Here is a 21824-nt window from a genome sequence, read left to right as displayed (position 1 = left end):
TCCCTATATGCTGTCTCATCGTTGTTGGTGATCAGGCCTACCACTGTTGTTAAAACAGCAAACTTAATGGTGTTGGAGTCATGCCTGGCCGTGCAGTCATGAGTGAACAGGGAGTACAGGAGGGGACTGAGCACGCACCCCTGAGGGCCCCCCGTGTTAAGATCAGCGTGGTGGATGTGTTATCTACCCTTACCACCTGGGGGCGGCCCGACAGAAAGTCCTGGATCCAGTTGCAGAGAGGAGGTGTTTAGTCCCAGGGTTCTTATCTTAATGATGAGCTTTGAGGGCACTATGGTGTTGAACGCTAAGCTGTAGTCAATGAATAGCATTCTCACATAGGTGTTCCTTTTGTCCTGGTGTGAAAGGGCAGTGTGGAGTGCAATAGAGATTGCATCATCTGTGGATCTGTTGGGGCGGTATGTAAATTTGAATGGGTCTAGGGTTTCTTGGATAATGGTTTTGATGTGAGCCATGACCAGCCTTTCAAAGTACTTCAAATCAAATCAAACTTTATTTGCCATATGTGCCAAATACAACAAGTGTAGACTTTACTGTGAAATGCTTACTTACAAGCCCTTAACCAACACAACTCTCTAGGTAGATAGTGTGGTCTACAGCTTATCATGAGATACTCTACCTCCAGCGAGCAAAACCTTGAGACTTCCTTAGATATTGTGCACCAGCTGTTTACAAATATACATAGACCCTCACCCCTTGTCTTACCAGAGGCTGCTGTTCTATCCTGCCGATACAGTGTATAACCCACCACCTGTATGTTATTCATGTCATCGTTCAGCCATGACTCAGTGAAACGTAAGATATTACAGATTTGAATGTCCCATTGGTAGTATATACATGCTTTTAGTTTGTCCCATTTATTTTCCAGCGATTGTACGTTGGCCAGTAGTACAGATGGCAAGGGCAGATTAGCCACTCATAGGCAGATCCTCACAAGGCAACCCGATCTCTTTCCGCAATATCTTTTCTGTCTCATCTCTTTCTGGGACGAGGGCCTGTTTGGGTGTCTGAAGTCAATCCCTCTCGTCCGACTCATTAAAGTGAAATTCTTCGTCCAGTTCAAGGTGAGTAATTGCTGTTCTGATTTCCAGAAGCTCTTTTCGGTCATAAGAGATGGTAGTAGCAACATTATGTACCATATAAACGGTGAAAAAACAAACAAAATAGCATGGTTGGTTAAAAGCCTGTGAAAACGGCAGCCGTCCTCTCCGGCACCATTTTACACTTATCTGGTGTCCTGTGAGAATTTAAGTATGCTCCCTCTAATTCTCTCTCCCTCCCGAAGGATCTGAGCCCCAGGACCATGCCTCAGGACTACCTGGTCTGATGACTCCTGGCTGTCCCCAGTCCACCTGGTTGTGCTGTTGCTACAGTTTCAACTGTTCTGCCCACAGCTACAGAACCCTAACCTGTTCACTGGACTTGCCATCTTGTCCGGACCTACTGTTTTTGACTATCATCTATGAACGTTTGATCATCTTGAAGAACAATCTGGCCTTAATGGCCATGTACTATCTCCACCTGACTGGCCACCCCTCAGAGCCTGGTATCCTCTCTAGGTTTCTTCCTTTCTAGGGAGTTTTTCCCTAGCCACCGTGCTTCTACGTCTGCATTGCTTGCGGTTTGGGGTTTTAGGCTGGGTTTCTGTAAAGCACTTTGTGACATCTGCTAATTTTAAAAATGGCTTTATAAATACATTTGATTGATTGTGTATATGGGCAATTTCAGCTCATGAAACATGGGTCCACTTTACATGTTACACTTATATTTTTGTTCAGTGTAGTTGTACACTGATGAAGGATCTGAAGTTGCATACGTCATGAATAAGTACTGGTAGTGAGGTCCAGTGGCTTGTGATTGAGTTTTTGCAGATGGTTTTATTTATTTAACTAGGCAAGTCAGTTAAGAACAAATTCTTATTTACAATGACAGCCTAAGAAAAGTAAGTTAATAGCCTTGTTCAGGGGCAGAACAGCATTTTTTTTTTACCTTGTCAGCTTGGGGTTGTTAGCTCAGGGGAATCGATCTAGCAACCATTCAGCCCACTAACCACTAGGCTACCTGCCAGCTAACAGCTGAAGCTGTTTCCCTTATTTTGTTCCCTTGTTTTCCTTATAATGGACAATAAATGCAAGTGCAGGAATGTTTTGTTCAATAAAATGCTTTTAAAAAGATAAGTAGTAAACAATAACACTTGCCTAAACTCATATTTAAAGAAAGTATATCTTTAAAATGTGGAATTAAGCCATACCCACTGATGCACTGTAGATAAGTGGAAACTCGGTTTTGTTCGGCATTTTCCGTCTCTCGGCACACTTCATGACAGCATTTGCGACCATTTTGCTGACGTGCTTGTGTGTCTGAGTGGAGCTGAGGTTTAAAGAATAAATATATACACGAAAATAAACCTCATTCGGCAATGGACGGGTATGTGTTCACGTTTGCATGTTGCTCTTAATTAGATTCGCTAAAGGTTTTAATGTTGCATGGAAATAGCTATTCAATAACGTTAGCAAGCTAGCTAACTCACTGGGCCACGTTTGCCTTCGTTCTGGACATGGTGCCCGTCTGCCACCCATCTTGTTAGAATTACACTAGCTAGCTAATGCGAGTACAGTAGAATTTGACATCGTGTGTCGATTGGTTTAACTAGCTACCCAGGAGGTGTGATGACTATGCTAAAATTGAGTAGCGTCAATATTTCTACAAGTTCGTTTGGCTAACCATTCACAATGTCGTGTTGTTAGTCTCAGTATGTTCGCTACTACCTAGCTAGGCGTGCAGGCACCCCTGCGCTTTGTTATGGTAGTATGGCAGGTTTCCTTTGTCTCTTCCGATGAGTTAGGTGGGCACTGTAGCTAGCTATCGTGTACCGCAAGGTCTGATACTCGAATATACTAAAGTAGAATTTGCAATGCGCGTTTATATTCAACCTGTAAATACGATGAATACACATTTAGCTAAATATAACTGAAAGCCAAAACTCACGCACTCTGGAAGCTGGTTTTAGCCTGGATGGATAACGTTAGCAAACCGGTTGGATAGTAGGCGTAGCTAACTTGATTATTAATTGCACACACCCTAGCAATATATTTCTTTTGTTCCGTTAATTTTCATGTTTCTTATTCAGCATTGCCACTGATGTTGCAGTTGGCGTGAAGGTAAGTTTGCACTTTAGCACTTGACTTTTCAGGACACTTTCATCAATTGGGAAATGATGTAACAAATATATTAATGTATGCATTCTTATTTTACAGAGAGGCTCAGATGAATTAAATCTCTACAGCACCAGCCCTAACTCTGTGACTGGTGAGCACTTTTTCTCTCCCACCCAGGCATATAGGAAAGTAAAGCTAAAGCCATTCACATTCTAACATATTACCCAGTCAATTGTCATTGACATGTTTTAAAGGCCCAGTGCAAACAAAAATGTGATTCCTTCCCCTGTGTTTTACAAATATATTTCCACATTGCGGTTGGAATAATACTGTTGAAATTATGATGCCCTTTTTGTGTAAGAGCTGTTTGAAAAGACCGCCTGAAATTTCAGCCTGTTGTGGTGTGATGGAGTGGCGCAGCGGTCTAAGGCACTCCCTGGTTCAAATCCAGGCTGTATCACATCCAGCTGTAATTGTTAGTCCCATAGGCAGGCGCACAATTGGCCCAGTGTCATCCAGGGTAGGCCAACATTGTAAATAAAAATGTACCGCCTCTGAGGCAGTAAATTAGTTAAACTAATAAGAGAGTTCCAAACTGCTCTGCCAATAACAGCTAGTTTTCCCCTCCCCACTTGTTGCCCAGAAATGATTTGATGTTATGTTTAGTATTGTTGCTGCATTGTTGGGTTCAGGCCTTGTAGGAAAGGCATTTCACTGTACTTGCAGTGGTGGGGGGAAAAGTACCCAATTGTCATACTTTAGTAGAAGTAAAGATACCTTAATAGAAAATGACTTGAGTAAAAGTGGAAGTCACCCAGTAATATACTACTTGAGTAAAAGTCCGTTTTTATATATGCTTAAGTATCAAAAGAAAATGTAATTGTTAAAATATACTTAAGTATCAAAAGTATAAATCATTTCAAATTCCTTATTAAGCAAACCACACAGTACTATGTTTTTAAAATTTAATTTACAGATAGCCAGGGGCACACTCCCAACACTCAGACATCATTTACAAGTGAAGCATTTGTGATTAGTGAGTCCGCCAGATCAGAGGCAGTAGGGATGACCAGCAATGTTCTCTTTTTAAGTGTGTGAATTGCACAATTTTCCTGTCCTGCTAAGCATTCAATATGTAACTACTACTTTTGGGTATTGGGAAAATGTTTGGGGTAAGAAGTACATTTATTTTCTTTAGGAATGTAGTGAAGTAAAAGTCCAAAATATAAATGGTAAATTACAGATACTCAAAGTATTTGTTCTTAACTGACTTGCAAGTTAAATCAAATAAAAAAATCAATTTAAGGGCTGAGGACAGCTGATGCGATATATTCATGCATGATGCTTGATTTCACAGCTAACGGCAATGACAGCAGTAAAAAACTGAGAGTAGAGGACAGGATGGAGAGTCCCCCATCCCGGGTGCTCCACATCCGGAAGCTGCCCAGTGAGGTGTCTGAGACGGAGGTCATCGCCCTGGGCCTACCGTTCGGCAAGGTCACCAATATCCTCATGCTGAAGGGTAAAAATCAGGTGAGTTTTGTGGCGGAAATTGTCTCGGGTATTTTCTTTTATGCCGTTATTGTAGTGGCATGATTAGGGCCAGGAGTTTGTCCTTACCATAAAAAGCAGGGGTATGCAACTATGGAGCGGATGTTCGGGGTGCGGAATAATATTATAAGTTGTACACTGCAAATTGACCATAACTATGCACAAAAATGAGATTTAAAAAAATATATATACAGAACTAAAATAAGAATGCAACATGTAAAAAGGTCCCAGAAATGTTCCAACTTATTTTTCTCAAATTTGGTGCAAAAATTTGATTTCATCCCTGTTTAGTGAGCATTTCTCTTTTGCCAAGCAAATTCATCCACCTGACGGGTGTAGCATATCAAGAAGCTGATTAAACAGCATAATCATTATACAGATGCACCTTGTGCTGGGGACAATAAAAGGCCACTCTGAAATTTGCAGTTTTGTTACACAACACAATGCCACAGATGTCTGAAGTTTTGAAGGAGCATGCAATTGGCCTGCTAACTGCAGGAATGTCTACCAGAGTTGTAGCCAGAAGTCTACCATAAGCTGCCTCCAACATCGTTTTAGAGAATTTGGCAGTACTTCCAACCGGTCTCACAACTGCAGACCATGTGTAACCACACCAGCCCAGGACCTCCACATCCTGCTTCTTCACCTGCAAGATCGTCTGAGACCAGACAGCTGATGAAAATTCTGTCTGTAATGAAGTTCTTTTATGGGGAAAACTAATTCTGATTGGCTGGGCCTGGCTTCCATGTGGGTGGGCCTATGCCAACCCATGGCTGCGCCCCTGCCCAGTCATGTGAAATCTGTAGATTAGGGCCTAATGTATTTATTTAAATTAACTAATGGCCCTATGATCTGTAATTCCGTGAAATCGTTTACAATGTAGCATGTTGAGTTCATATTTTTTGTTCAGTATACAATAATTTCATACATTGAGACACGAGCACATCTTTTTTTCAAAACTTTTATGGGAAAACCTGGTGAACAGATATCATAAATGGAACCCATTTTTTTTCTGAATTCCTGGTGATTTTAGTCTTGAGTTTTTTAAAAACCAAAACAAACTTGGGGCTGGTTTTTGGTTTGTGGACCGCCTGTTGCCGATCCCAAATGAAAAGGGATTTTTTTTGCATTGATTTTGGCCCTTTGCCTACTTCCGCAGAGTTAGAAACTTGTGTATATACCATTTGTATGTGTCTGCGTCCAGTATGAAGGGAGTTGCGAGGTAGTTTCTCGTGCCAATAACTAACTAATGTTAGCGCGATGACTGGAAGTCAACAGCAACAGCTAGCATGACTTTTGCGCTACTGCTAGTTAGCAATTGCGCTAACCCTGGTTAGCAACTTCCTTCAAACTGAAGCAGAGCGGGAACATGGTATAAGTTTCTGACTCATCTAGATGAAGGGCTTCATTGACAATTTTGAAGTTTCCCTTAGCCTCTCAATTGTTTTACCATTTTCTTTTCAAGACAACCAGGGCTACAAGTAGAACACAAAACATTTTGACAAACGGTTGCATTCATGACTTTTATTTACAAATAAGGTCCACCAAATCAAAAACTGATAGAAATGGATTCATATGAATGCTGTAAGTACAGAAATTGTTTGCTCACCGGAAAATGAATATCCAACTACTCAGTAACAACTGTGTGGAGTTTGACTGCAACTATGTGAGATTAGTACATTATAGACACTATGTCCTAAGATTTATGTAGAATAACCCCTTACCTTCTCTCAAATCCCGCTCTAGCTAAGCCCTCGTTAATCAGAGGCTAATAGTTGGTATCTACGGATGCAGTAGAAATGGACAAATCCAATTAAATCTGTAGCTCAAACACACAGTTTAAAAGGAGTTAAAGACCAAAATGTGCCTGCGTTACGGTGGGACTCTTGTGTTAAACCTCGCCCGAGCATTCCCTGTTCAGGACAAATGGTCAGGAACTCCTGACCCTAAGGTTTTACTTTTTTTTTTTTTTTACCAAGCACTTTAATACTGGGCATAGAACAAATGTTTCCTCTTTTGTCTTTCTTAAAATTGTCCTTTGACCATGTGCAAGGCGTTCCTCGAGCTGGGTACAGAGGAGGCGGCCGTTACAATGGTGAACTACTATACGGCAGTGACGCCTCAGGTCCGCAACGTCCCAGTGTTCATCCAGTTCTCTAACCACAAGGAGCTCAAGACAGACAGTGCTCTCAACCAGGTGAAATTCTGTCCTTTCCCAGAAAATACACCTGTGCATGACTAGTATTGAGTCTCTAGTGTAGACACACAGAAATGTTGTACTAGGCAGCCTTTGCATTTGCGACTAAATCTATAAAAGTGCAGACTGCCATCTTAATTTCTTATTTTCTCTCTTCCTCGCTCTTCCTCTCTTTCATTCATACCCGCCCAGCGTGCACAGGCTGTCCTCCAGGCAGTGTCGGCGGTTCAGGAGGGTGGCTCTCCCAACTCTGACACCAGTGCGCTGGATAGTGTTCTTGCGCAGGCCCCTAGCCCTGTGCTCAGGATAATCATTGACAACATGTTCTACCCCGTCACTCTGGACGTCCTCCAGCAGATCTTCTCCAAGTTTGGAACAGTCATGAAGATCATCACGTTCACCAAGAACAATCAGTTCCAGGCCCTGCTTCAGTTCAGCGAACCAGTCAACGCCCAGCAAGCCAGACTGGTGAGCAGGCATTCAAACAAGTAGTATATTCAGTTCCTCAGTTCTCAGTCAATTTACCTGTTAAAATGAAGGTTGATAACAATTCCGTTTGTCTCCTGGGCTCTCTCTCCAGAATATCACAATGTTGAAAACAAAAATTATAAAAACAAAAAGCTATTTATATTTCATTCATCACTTTCTCCAGTCCCTGGACGGCCAGAACATCTACAACTCATGCTGCACACTGCGGATCGACTTCTCCAAACTGGTCAACCTCAATGTCAAGTACAACAACGACAAGAGCCGCGACTATACCCGGCCCGAGCTGCCCGCTGGCGATGGCCAGCCCTCCCTAGACCCTGCCATGGCTGCCGCCCTCAACAAGGACTCCTCCCTGCTTGGTAAGACCTGCCTCCACCTGTCCAACCATCTTCTCTCTCCCTCTGTTCTCTCTCCTTTTTTTTCAGACCTGTCCAGTCAGCTCTCTCCTCAGTGGTATTGACTTTTATACAAAGTGTTTTCTCTCAATGGGAGGCTGGGTATATACAGTTGAAGTCGGAAGTTTACATGCACTTAGGTTGGAGTCATTAATTCATTTTTTTCAACCACGCCTCAAATGTCTTGTTAACAAACTATAGTTTTGGCAACTCGGTTAGGACATCTACTTTGTGCATGACACTAGTAATTTTTCCAACAATTGTTTACAGACGGATTATTTCACTTATAATTCACTGTATCACAATTTCAGTGGGTCTGAAGTTTACATACACTAAGTTGACTGTGCCTTTAAACAGCTTGGAAAATTCCAGAAAATTATGTCATGGCTTTAGAATCTTCCGATAGGCTAATTGACATAATTTGAGTCAAATGGAGGTGTACCTGTGGATGTATTTCAAGGCCTACCTCCAAACTCAGTGCCCCTGTTTGACATCATGGGAAAATCAAAAGAAATCAGCCAAGACCTCAGGAAAAAAAATTGTAGACCTCCACAAGTCTGGTTCATCCTTGGGAGCAATTTCCAAACGCCTGAAGGCACCACTTTCATCTGTACAAACAATAGTACGGATAAACACCATGGGACCACGCAGCCGTCATACTGCTCAGAAAAGGAGACTCGTTCTGTCTCCTAGAGATTAATGTACTTTGGTGGGAAATGTGCAAATCAATCCCAGAACAACAGCAAAGGACCTTGTGAAGATGCTGGAGGAAACGGGTACAAAGTATCTATATCCACAGTAAAACGAGTCCTATATCGACATAACCTGAAAGGCTGCTCCGCAAGGAAGATGCCATTGCTCAAAAACCGCCATTAAAAAAAGCCAGACTACGGGTTGCAACTGCACATGGGGACAAAGATTGTACTTTTTGGAGAAATGTCCTTTGGTCTGATGAAACAAAAACAGAGTTGTTTGGCCATAATGACCATTGTTATGTTTGGAGGAAAAGGGGGAGGCTTGCAAGCCGAAGAACACCATCCCAACTGTGAAGCACAGGGGTGGCAGCATTATGTTGTGGGGTTGCTTTGCAGCAGGAGGGACTGGTGCACTTCACAAAATAGATGGATCATGAGAAATAAAAATTATGTGGATATCTTGAAGCAACATCCCAAGACATCAGTTAAATCATCAAGTTAAAGCTTGTTCGCAAATGGGTTTCCAAATGGACAATGACCCCAAGCATACTTCCAAAGTTATGGCAAAAGGTTTTGGAGTGGCCATCACAAAGCCCTGACCTCAATCCAATAGACAATTTGTGAAAAAACGTGTGTGTGTGCAAGGAGACCTACAAACCTGACTCAGTTACACCAGCTCTGTCAGGAGGAATGGGCCAAAATTCACCCAACTTATTGTGGGGCGCTTGTGGAAAGCTACCCAAAATGTTTGACCTAAGTTAAACAATTTAAAGGCAATACACTCAATTTGTTTTTGATAGCATGTAAACTTCTGGCCCACTGGGAATGTGATGAAATAATTAAAAGATGCAATAAATAATTCTCTCCACTATTACTCTGACATTTCACATTCTTAAAATAAAGTGTTGATCCTAACTGACTTAAGACAGGGAATTTTTACTAGGATTAAATGTCAGGAATTGTGAAAAATTGAGTCTAATTGTATTTGGCTAAGGTGTATGTAAACGTCCAACTTCAACTGTACATATCTAATACTTTGTAGAGGTAGTAGGTGGATAATATAAATCCCTACCAGTCCAGTAACACACCACGAAGTGACAAACAAAAGGAGGAACGAGAACAAAATGGGTCACTTTATTATCGGCAGTCTGTTCTAAGCCATAAAAGGGCCTTGTCGATTTGCTTAAGCTTGTCTACATTATAACTACTCTCATCCCGCCCTACCCAACGTCTATATTTGAGCCTTTTCCTGTACACTCTGTAGGTACCCCCTCAGGAATGGTAGCTCCCTACTCTAGCGGTGGAGGGTTTCAGTCTTCTCTCTCTTACTCGCAGGGCGGAGGTAACTATGCTTTATGTTATCTTTTCTTTCTTTCACTCTCAAGTCTTACCTGGTGTGTCTTGTCTCGGGGCGAAAGAGACAGAAATAGCTGGTGATATAGCAACCACTCCTGTCAGACCAAGGAAGAAGACAAAATGTCTACTAGCATGTTTGACTTGTTTGAAATACACTGAACAAAAAATATAACCGCAACAATTTTTATGATTTTACTGAGTTACAGTTTATATAAGGAAATTGAGATTCATTAGGCCCTAATCTATGGATTTGATATGTCTGGGAATACAGCTATGTATCTGTTGGTCACAGATACCTTTTTCAAAACAAAAAAAGAGAACCAGTCAGTGCCTGGTGTGACCACCATTTGCCACATGCAGCGCAACACATCTCCTTTGAGTTGATCAGGCTGTTGATTGTGCCCTGTGGAATGTTGTCCCACTCCTTTTCAATGGCTGTGCGAAGTTGCTGGATATTGGCAGGATCTGGAACACGCTGTCGTACATGTCGATCCAGAGCAACCCACACATGCTCAATGGGTGACATGTCTGGTGAGTATGCAGGCCAGAAGAACTGGGACATTTTCAGCTTGCAGGAATTGTGTAAAGATCCTTGTGACATAAGGCTGTGCATTATCATGCTGAAACATGAGGTGATGGTGGAGGATGAATGGCACGACGATGGGCCTCAGGATCTCGTCACGGTATCTCCCTTGCATTTAAATTGCCATCGATAAAATGCAATTGTGTTGGTTGTCCGTAGCTTATGCCTGCCCAAACCATAACCCCACCGCCACCATGGGGCACTCTGTTCACAACGCTGACATCGGGAAACAAGCATTTCGCTACACCCACTATAACAGCTGCTAAATATGTGTATGTGATTTGAAACCACTCGCCCACACAACGCCATACACGGTACGCTGTCTGCCAGGTACAGTTGAAACCAGGATTCGTCTGTGAAGACCACACGTCTCCTGCGTGCCAGTGGCTATCGAAGATGAGCATTTGCCTGCTGATGTTTGTTATGATGCCGAACTGCAGTCAGGTCAGGACTCTTGAGGACGACGAATACGCAGATGAGCTTCCCTGAGATGGTTTCTGACAGTTTGTGCAGATATTCTTAGATTGTGCAAACCCACAGTATCATCAGCTGTCCGTGTGGCTAGTCTCAGACGATTCTGCAGGTGAAGAAGCCAGATGTCTCGGTCCTAGGCTGGCATGGTTACACGTGCTCTGCGGTTATGAAACCGGTTGGACTTACTGCCAAATTCTCTTAAACTACGTTGGCGGCGGGTTATGGTTGAGAAATTATCTGGCAACGTGTCTGGTGGACGTGTCTGCATGACAATTGCACGCTCCCTCAATTTGCATCATCTGTGGCATTGTATTGTGTGACAAAACTGCACTTTTTTTTTTGTTTAAAAAAATATTTGTATTGTCCCCAGCACATTGCACCTGTATAATGATCATGCTCTTTAATCAGCTTCTTGATATGCCACACCTGTCAGGTGGATGGATTATTTTGGCAAAGGGGAAAAGCTCACTAACAGGGATGTAAACAAATTTGTGCATAATTTGAAATTTTTTTTATGTGTATGGACATTTTCTGGGTTCTTTGATTTCAGCTCATGAAACATGGGACCAACACTTTTACATGTTGGGTTTTCATATTTTTGTTCAGTGTATGATAGTTGCTTGAGAATAACCAAGGATGTCATTATGAACGGACTTAGAACATGTGGAATAATGAAAGGTTAGCTTTAGAGTTGACTAACCTTTGTGTCTTGAATATCTTTTGACGGGGGTTGTGTGTGCGTGAGCACGTGTCTCCGTGTGAGTGCACGTGCTCCTGTGAGCGTGTCCGGCCCATTATGTAAATGTTTGGGCATGTAATGCACACTAGCGCATCGATTCCCAAACTAGGGGTTGCAACCCCACGTGGGGTCGCCTGGTTTGAAACTGGAGTCGTGAGAGAAACTCGACAAAAACAAAGTGCTCGGTTCATAGAACCTCGGTACGTCAGTAACCTCTGGTATTAGCCGCTAGATGCGGTTGTAATAAACAGTGGTGCCTGTTTTCCTACTACCAATATGTCTTTCTTTTTAGAACAGTGTAATACTATGACCCCATCACTGAAAGAGAAGACTCTCAGGAACACGTACCTGTCTTCTGTTGTGCTTTACAATGCCCACAAGCCGTGCAGAACTCATTAAAACAAAGTGGGCAAGACCAGGCACTAAATCAGACTGGGGGGGGGGGATATTCCCTATTGCCTGATGATCTTCTAAACTTCCCAGTACCTTTCTGGTGCATTTCAGTCATTTCAAACCATACTTCCTTCAGATTAGAAAAAATCCCCAATTTAAAAAAAAAGATAACATTGGCTGTTGATTGCTTTAGTTTTTTCTTTAATTATTATTATTTATTTATTTACATGGCGGGGTTGTGAACAATGTTTATCAAAATTGGACCAACCCCTGCTGTAGCAGATGGTTGTGTGGTGTGCTTTGCCTGTGCTTGCTCTCTTGTGTCCCCATTTACCATGTTAACGTGCCTGGCTCTCTGGCCATTCCTCCAGGAGCCATCAGTCCTCTGAGTGCTGCGGCCGCAGCGGCGGCTGCTGCGGGGAGGGTGGCGCTCTCCGGACACTCTGGCTGCAGCGGCGTGCTCCTGGTCAGCAACCTCAACGAAGAGGTCAGTAACATCCCCCAGACCTCCCCCTTTTCTCTCGCTCTCCTCATACAGGAGGATCTCATGCTTCGCTGGCGTTACACACTTGTTCATTGTTTCTGACATGGACTTAGAGCAGACATTTATGGTTGGTATGACTGGTGTTATTTCATGAGTGGAAAGGCTCAGAAGTTTGGCGGGAAATATCCCCATCTGTACAATTTGGCTATTTAGTCCACCCTCACATTTAGTTGCACAAGTACTCAATACCTGCATGGAATTATCTATTACACCCCTTGATCAGTACACAGATCTGAAAATATATTTTATAAGATGGCTACGACTTAAATGACTACTATATTCAGTGTTGCTCAGTATTCCTTGACTGTTATTCTATAAAGCTCTGCTGCACACACATTTAGTTTAGCCCTTAGAAATGCAGACCCAGTTTTCCTTGCATAACATTTTAAGTGATTAAGACTGTCAAGAGACCCCTAATAACCTATTTCTGGGAAAAAGTATAATTGACCTGATTTTGCCACGCAAAACACATTTTGCAACGATAAAAAATATATATATATATATTTCCCTGCATAAAGACTGACATACACGGGTTGGCTGACAACAAATAAACCTCACAAACGATGCGCACGATTCAATGGGCAGAAGTCTGTGTTGTGATTCTGGAGGAACACATAGTTCGCAACAGTGAAAATAAGTGGCTCGTCTTGGATAGCATATATTGTTTAGATGTCACGTCTATGCAATAATTCGCTAACTAACCAACAACTTTATCAATGTGTTTTGAGACAAGTGCTCATTGTGCAAATGTATTTGTTTTCAATAGACATGGGCGACAAATATAGTTTACATGTTGTCAACAATCGAACAGGCTAATAACTACACCGTGTGTGAGCGTTGCAAAATATATTTTGCAATCTGTTATTCAATTATTGCATTAACACTGCTCGCGCACGCCAACGAGCGTCTGCGTTGCCAAGGGCTAAAATGGAAATCAGTTCTATTTCTGAAGCAGATCGCGCTGCAAGTTCTGCCTCTCCCATCTCCTCATTGGTTTATAGAAGCAGGTACCCACGTGCCATCTCCTCATTAGTTATACCCACGTGGGTGAAAGACTCATTCATCTAATTTATTAAATTTGCCAATCGCAATATAAAGTCAAGAGAAGGAAAGGCCTGGAAGGAAGAGAGATGACTAGAAACAATCCGGTTGACAGTTTTATGTGTGGATTAATTGGCGGAGTAGAGGACCTTGTGCATTTCAGGGAAAATAACAACTCAATGTTTGTCCCAGGACAAATTAGCTAGCAACAGCAAGCTAGCTAAATAGGACAAATTAGCTAGCAAGTGTGTAAGCTAATTAGCTAAATTGCCATAAATGTTTAATGCTTCTCGACCTGTCCCCAAATTAATATAATTGGTTCAGAGTTTGTTTTTTGATATTTTAACCTGCATGTCGTGATCGCGTTTGGTGTGGGGGTACAAAATACATTTATGCATGATGGCACACGCGCGCAGCCGGTTTGGGTTCCGTGTAAACCAACCCAGTCTGTTTTGCCCCATAGTTGCGCACACTGTTTTGTTGCTAAGCAACCAATCTATCTGTATAGACAGGTTAGCTTACAACGTCATGAAAATGATGCGTGCGAATCGGTGTCCAGAAGCCGTACGTTATGATTCTGAACGGTCAGATAGCTAGAAACAATGACAAGAAACAGCCATGTGGGGAATTGTAGGTGTCTCGTTTCAGCTTCTTGTATCCTGTTAATGATCTTGTTTTTGACTGATTTCATGTCAATGCTAATATGGCTAAAATTTGCTAGCTAGCTAATCAACAAATGTAACGATGTATTTGAGACATTTGCCTATTGTGCAAATGTATTTATGCTTTCAATAAACATTTGGAGGCAACAGTTCACATGTCAACAGTCGATAAGCCAACCCTGTCTGTTTTGCCCCATAGTTTCGCTGCTAAACAACCAACCCGTCTATAGGACATCAGGCTTTAATTGAAGGGTTAGTCTGAGGGTGTAAGTACCAAGATGAGTGGATTGTGTTTCTCTGTCAAGCGTCATTCACCATGAGGAAAGACCGAAGGGTGGGAATGAACGAGGTTGCACATCCAGTCAAGAGATGTAATGCGAGGGATGATGATAATGAGGATGAGGATGCATTCTCACATCAGTGCTCATTTATGTGAATTTTATGTTAGCCTCAGTGCTTGCATATGTTTTTTGTCTCCATAGCCTAAGTCAACTGAACTGCAGTTACTTCTCAGGCTCTGTCTTAGTGAATGGAAGGGCTCTGTTCACTCTCTCTCTCTATCTGCTATGCATTCTGTGCAAATTTTAACCACTGTCTCCTAAACTCTTTCTCTCTTTCTCTCCCTCCCTCCCTCCCTTTCTCCCTCTTTCGTGTCAAGTGATAGTCCTTCCTAACTGTCGTTCTTTTCTTTCAAGCCCCCCCCCCTCCTTCACTCCTCTCTCCCAATGCCTTTCTCTAAGCTATGTCAAGTTGGTATGAACTGTGGGGGCTGTACCAACCACTCCCCAAATTTTCTCAGCCACTGTCTCTATCTATGCTATATCTATAAATTCTCGACAGAAGTAATATTCTCTGATCATTTCTCTCTCCAAACACTGGGTTTGTGGACTTGAACATGATAAGTTCTGTTTATGCCATAACTTTGTAAGGTGGTTTTCATGTCTTTACCTGCATGCCCCAAACGCTCCTCCTTTGGAAATTGATAGAGGGTAGCGCCCCTGCCACCCGCTTTAACCAATATTCCTGCATTTCATATGCTACCAAGCTTACTTACATTACTAAAACCTTAACTTGAGACTCTTCTGCATGCCCAATCCATGCCCCCCTCATCACTATTGGCTACAAACTAGGCTTGGGTGTAAATGTACTCTGCTCCCCCTTTGGTCTCAGGTGTTGACATTTGGCACTATTATTTCCTTGTATGTTTGGGATTAAAGCCCCCCACAGCAAAACCAAATCCAGCCATTTTCTGACCAAACTCCTGCATTTCCAATGTACTGACCTGTTTTTATTTTTGTCCCCCACCCCAACTCTTTGTTTTTGATTTACTCTGCATTTGCTGCCCCCTCCCCCTCCCTTCCCCTCGTTCATTCCCACCCTTCCGTGTTGCCCCCTTTGTGTCCTGTCCGCACCCTCCTTTCCTCCCCCCTCCTTCCACACGTTCATGCTTTGTGCCTGAACAAAAATGTTCCTCCTCGGACCAACTTCCCCAATTAACTGCCTTGAACCCATGCTCCATGACCACCTCACCATTCTACGGGAAACCACCCTCCGTTATGGATGATCTGTCCATCTCCGCTCTACCTCCGACTCTTCTCTCTACCTGTCTTACGCTGCTTGCTCTTCTCTCCTTCTAAAGATGGTTACGCCCCAAAGTCTGTTTACCCTCTTCGGTATGTTATCGTTAGCACTCTACCTTTTCCGTTTTTAGTTGTTTGTTTTTTTTTACTCCATGTTTTTTGTTTTCTCTATCTCATTTGATTTATGGTTAGTATTTCCATAGTTGAGTAACTGTTTCATGTTTTTCTTTCACGTTTTGTTTAATCGCACATATTGATTCAGTTGAGTACAGATTTTGGCCTTCAAGGCCTCTAGTCTCATCTCACTCCATGAAATAATTACGCTAATGCATGGTTGATTATTTGGCATGTTTTTATTTTTCATTTCACCAAGCTTGTTTTTTGGAGGGATTTTATCAGCATATTCTCTCTATTCTCTCTCTCTTTCTCTCTGTTATAAGGCTATTGTTCGAAGACTCTCTTTGATTGGTTTAAATCATATGGATGATTGCTCCATCCTGTTTCACGTCTCATATTTAAACTCCCTAAAGCACTAACTTTGTCCTTCATGGTTCACTCCTCCCTCTCCTCTGCCTGCCTTTTGCTCTCTCCTCCTCTCTCTTCCTCCCGCCGTCTGCCTATCATTATAATGAAGGGGTGTACGGTGATGCTCAGCGCGTGAAGATCCTCTACAATAAGAAGGACAGTGCTCTCATCCAGATGTCGGACGGGAACCAGGCCCAGCTCGGTGAGTGGGTTCCCATTTGCCTTTCACATGCGTAGGCAACGGTTGGCAGGCTTCAGAGCAGGCATCATGCATCTTGAAAACACGTCATTTAAAGAATTTAAAAAAACTGATTTCATATTATGAGGCGTCTTACCTTGTTTGAAAGTAGCATAAAGCCAAAATCCGACCATATCGTGGAGGCAATTATTGACTTCCATATGCCATTGCAACCAGTAGCGCCTCTCTTATGTTCTATTGGTTTTCAAATCACCTTTCTTTCATTGTCCGGTAGTCATATTTGTAACCCGTGCTAGTTGTTGCATCTTTACTTGTCCTTTATTTTAATAAATATTTTTAATGGATATTTTTCTGTCAGATTAAACCCCTCCCATGTGCGGTGTGCTGTTGACAAGTGTTTTCCTGCTAACTGCGTTATGGAATGAACATTTGCGCGGCGTAACCTATTGCTTTTTGCGCATTGCCTGGAGCTTATGTGAAGACATTTAATCTAAATGTTCTGATCTGTTGCATCAGCCTCAAAGCTTTTTAAAGTTGTTTTGTATGTATCCTAGGCCTGCCCACTGGTTGTATGAATTTGGATCTATCGTCCCAGAGTCTGTTTGGAATAGGCATTCTTTCTCGCACAGAATGACTCGTCTTTGCTCGTCTTGTTGTCTGAGGAAGAATAACTGTCCACATTTACTTTATCAGGTGCGCATCGGAATTTCGTAAGGACGCACACCGTTGCATCCCGTGCATCTTCGAGTTGCATGTTCTGTTAAAATGAATTTCCACAATTTAAATGTAATTAATTTCTGTCATTCTGAGCAGCACCCCTAATCAGGTTAAGTACCCAATGCATATTGATGCGATACATTTCTCAAATTTCCAGTGAATTCAAATCCTGCTGGTCAAATGTCCGGGGCCACATTTTCCTGACGGAAACCCTGTTCCTAACTAATCAGTTAATGAATCAATCAAGTACGAGGGAGGATCGAAAGCCTGCAAACACTCGGCCCTCCGTGGAATGAGCTCGACATGTGTCCTCCTAGGTGGATCCTAAAGCAACTCTTAACATTTCTAATACATGGTAGATATAAAGGATATAGACATTTGTATACTGTTAAAATGTTTTTTCTTTTTTTCCCGACAGTGTGCAGGCATCTATCCTTTCTATTAGGCTGTTTTTTAAACCTACGCACTTGTGATTGACATTATTTTGAAATAAGGACTATAAAAGAGCAGACGGTGTGTCATTGTTTCTAATTAATGGCAGAGAAACATCTCCACATTAACCACATGAGAAACATGGTACAGTGACATGTTTCCTATGTGCCTTTCCTCAGCAATGAGCCACCTGAACGGCCAGAAGATGTACGGGAAGATAATCCGTGTGACACTCTCCAAGCATCAGACGGTGCAGCTGCCCAGGGAAGGGCTGGATGACCAGGGCCTAACCAAGGACTTCACCAACTCCCCCCTGCACCGCTTCAAAAAGCCAGGCTCCAAGAACTTTCAGAACATCTTCCCTCCGTCTGCCACGCTCCACCTCTCCAACGTCCCGTGAGTTTGTCTTGTGGTTTGGCTTGATTCTGTCTAACATGTCATGTTTGTTGTGTGCTAGCTAGTGCATTAGTATGGACTATGGAGTTCCTCAAGGCTCTGTTCTCGTACCACTACTGTTTTCATTATATGCTGACTCTGTTACACTACATGACCAAAAGTATATGGACAACTGCTCTTCAAACATCTCATTCCAAAATCTTGGACATTAATATGGAGTTGGTCCCCCTTTTGCTGCTATAACAGCCTCCACTCTTCTGGGAAGGCGTTCCACTAGATGTTGAAACATTGCTGCGGGGACTTGATTACATTCAGCCACGAGCATTTGAGGTTGGGCACTGATTTTGGGCGATTAGACCTGGCTCGCAGTCGGAGTTCCAATTCATCCCAAAGGTGTTCAATGTGGTTGAGGTCAGGGCTCTGTGCAATCCAGTTAAGTTCTTCCACATCAATCTTGACACAACATTTCTGTATGGACCTCTTTGTGCACGGGGGAATTATCATACTGAAACAGGAAAGGGCCTTCCCCAAACCTTTGCCACAAAGTTGGAAGCACAGAATGGTCTAGAATGTTATTGTAAGCTGTAGCGTTAAGATTTCCCTTCACTAGAACAAAGGGGCCTAGGCCGAACCATGATAAACGGCCTCAGCCCATTATTTCTCTCCCACCAAACTTTACAGTTGGCACTAGGCATTGGGACGGGTAGCGTCCTGCTGGCATCCGCCTAACCCAGATTCGTCCGTCGGACTGCCAGGTGGTGAAGTGTAATTCATCACTCCAGAGAAAGTGTTTCCAATGCTCCAGAGTCCAATGGCCGCAAGCATTACACCACTCCAGCCAACGCTTGGCATTGCGCATGGTGATCTTAGGCTTGTGTGCAGCTGTCTGCCAAGGAAACCCATTTCATGAAGCTCCAGAGAAAAAGTTATTGTGCTGCCGTTGCTTCCAGAGGCAGTTTGGAACTCGGTAAAGTGTTGCAACCGAGGACACACTATTTTAACGCGCTTCGCGCTTTAGCTCTCGGCGGTCCCGTTCTGAGAGCTTGTATGGCCTACCACTTTACAGCTGAGCCATTGTTGCTCCTAGACATTTCCACTTCACAATAACAGCACGTACAGTTGACCAGGGCAGCTCTAACAGGGTAGAAATTTGACTAACTGACTTACTCGAAAGGTGGAATCCTATGATGGTGCCACGTTGAAAGTCACTGAGCTCTTCATTAAGGCCTTTCTACTGCCAATGTTTGTCTATTGAGATTGCATGGCTGTGTGCTCAATTTTTATGCACTTGTCCACAACGGGTGTGGGTGAAATGGCAGAATCCACTAATTTGAGGGGGTGTTCACAGACTTTTGTGTATAGAGTATGTTATTTGGTTGCGAGAGTGATAGAACATTAGCATTGTTTATTTTTGCACGAGACTATATTATTTTGTAGTTTTGCTACAGTATTTAATGGGATACTTTGAGGTTTTGGCAATGAAGACCTTTACTTCCAGAGTCTGGTGAACTTGAGGGTACCATTATGTATTTCTCTGCGTGCAGTTTGAAAGATGTTGCTAACTAAAGTTAGCGCATACTGGATGCAGAGACCTAAAAATGGTATCCACGAGTTCATCTGACTGGGGAAGTAGATAAAGGGCCTCATTGCCAAAATCCCGAAGTATCCCTTTAAGGGTTGGCTGTAGTGCTGGTTAGGTCTTGCAATACAAGTAAATTGAAGTAGTTTAAAAGTGTATCATTGCATTGACATGGCTGAATGTGCTTACGTTGAGTTTCGCACACTGTTGATTTCGGATTCGACAGGGAGGACGTGACTGAGGAGGATCTGAGACAGCTGTTCTCTAACGCAGGTGGCACTGTGAAGGCATTCAAGTTTTTCCAGTAAGACACTATCTTTTAACTGCCTGTAACTTCTTATCAAATTTAGTCCCAAGGCTGGACCTTGGAACACCATTTGGAATATGCCATCATAATTTTACCACCTATATATGTGTGTGACTTGATCGTGGTTATCTGATCACGTTCTTCTCCCCCAATATAGAGGCCACAAAATGGCTCTACTCCAGATGTCTACAGTCGAGGAGGCCATCCAGGCCTTGATGGACCTCCACAACTACGACATGGGCAGCAACCACCACCTGAAGGTCTCCTTCTCCAAGTCAACCATCTAGATGAACCACGCCATCACAACCCACCCCAACCCCTTCTCTGACAAATCTCAATGTGTGGTGCTCACCTGTTCAGTCCCCTCGGGGAGACCACAATGATACTCACCTCCTAGGGAAAACATTTGAACCAGTCATTCCTTTTTAGACAATATTGATTATCAAAAGCCCTCCACTCTAGATGTGACGGTAGTTTCTACGATGTCATTGTCGTAAAACATCACCTGTCTAGGTCCCCTTATCCCTCTCCGCCTTAGTTTGTGTGGTTGGCAAGCTCCCTCCCTATGTTCTTCACGAGAATGAATTGGATTCCCTCTTTTTCTTAGAATGAATCAGCGAAAATGTGCCTTACTCAGCAAAATATTCTCATCGTTTTGCCTCCTTACGTTTCTAAAAGTGATAGAGGTCTAGGCACATTCTGTTTGGTTGTGGTTCCTGTTTTGTTTTCCCCTCCCCTTTTACATTACTTGATGTTCACCCATTTGAAATGTAGATTTAATAGTTTTGCTTTTGCGCTTTGTTGATGATTAACCTGATTTAGCGGACTTAGATAAGGAAGCCCATCTCTATTCAGTTGGTTGGGTTGTTTAATCCCAAACAAGTCAAGGCAAGGCCATTTTGTCCGGGTTAAGAATGATTACTGTAAAGGCTCTTGACGCCATTGTACACTTCACCTGCTAAGGATGACTGCTTAGATGTTCCCTTACTGACTGTAAATGCTGTCTAAATGTTTTTCAAACCTTACTTGCGTATGTCAATGTTCCCCTTTTTTGGTCATTTTTTTTCTTCCTTTGATTGAAAATGGCAGTGACTCTTTTTGAGCATGTACTAATGGGTCATGGTAGTAGTGAAGACATGTTGCTGTTGCATGCGTCCAACATCCAGATGGGCAATGTGTTCACTGGTCAAAGTGAAGTATGATTGTACATGAGGACGGACTACCTGTTGGGACCAAAGTAAATGTGCCTATAGTCCTACTTTACAATTTAATTTAAAAGAAAACTATTTTACAAAAACAAATGTGGATTATGTGTTTTGAGAGGGGGAACAATACAAATCAAAATCGAACCCTCGCAGAATGTTTCTCCTTGATTCCAATAATCTTCTGTGGTGTTTTTTGGTCAAGATTTACCCTTAAACTACACAGCTTCAGTTGAAGCAACAACAACAACAATTAGATTGGAATGTGTGGGGAAAAGTTATCAATATTTTCTACATGGATTGAGTTTTTACATCTCAATTGTAATTATCAATATAGTTTGGAAAAAGGCACGATTAAAAGCTCATTTTCTACCGAGTGAGTCCATGTTTGATGGTTCCTGCTGTGTGTACCTACTCTGATTTACATCTGTAGCATGCTCAATAAACTTTCCTGTAGCTCTATTCACCCTCTTCTGTCTCTATGCTCTCGCTTTCTTTCTCCTCTACACCTCACTCTTACTGTTCTGATTTTCTCTGCCCAGGGTGGGAAATCAAAATTTGTTTGTGGCACAAAACTGCAAACCAGAAGATG

General features: G+C 42.6%; 1 protein-coding gene across 2 annotated transcripts; it reads left to right on the top strand.

Annotated features, from left to right (window-relative positions):
- The first annotated feature begins 2299 nt into the window (after nt 1-2299).
- On the top strand, nt 2300-21608 carry LOC112260361 (polypyrimidine tract-binding protein 2). Of its 2 annotated transcripts, XM_024435403.2 has the most exons (14): nt 2300-2445; nt 3149-3179; nt 3276-3327; nt 4534-4709; nt 6781-6924; nt 7117-7392; nt 7577-7772; nt 9768-9845; nt 12420-12535; nt 15935-15968; nt 16510-16602; nt 17928-18144; nt 19950-20027; nt 20188-21608. In XM_024435403.2, the coding sequence occupies exons 1-14, from the start codon at nt 2438-2440 to the stop codon at nt 20315-20317; spliced, it is 1629 nt and encodes a 542-aa protein (XP_024291171.1). In that variant the 5' UTR covers nt 2300-2437; the 3' UTR covers nt 20318-21608. The 2 variants fall into 2 exon arrangements, with proteins under 2 accessions (XP_024291171.1, XP_024291172.1); XM_024435404.2 differs by lacking the exon at nt 9768-9845.
- Nucleotides 21609-21824: the final 216 nt, after the last annotated feature.

This window comes from Oncorhynchus tshawytscha, linkage group LG10, assembly GCF_018296145.1.
Source record: "Oncorhynchus tshawytscha isolate Ot180627B linkage group LG10, Otsh_v2.0, whole genome shotgun sequence".
Classification (NCBI taxonomy): Eukaryota; Metazoa; Chordata; class Actinopteri; order Salmoniformes; family Salmonidae; genus Oncorhynchus; species Oncorhynchus tshawytscha.
This window is presented reverse-complemented; position numbering and strand designations above follow the sequence as displayed.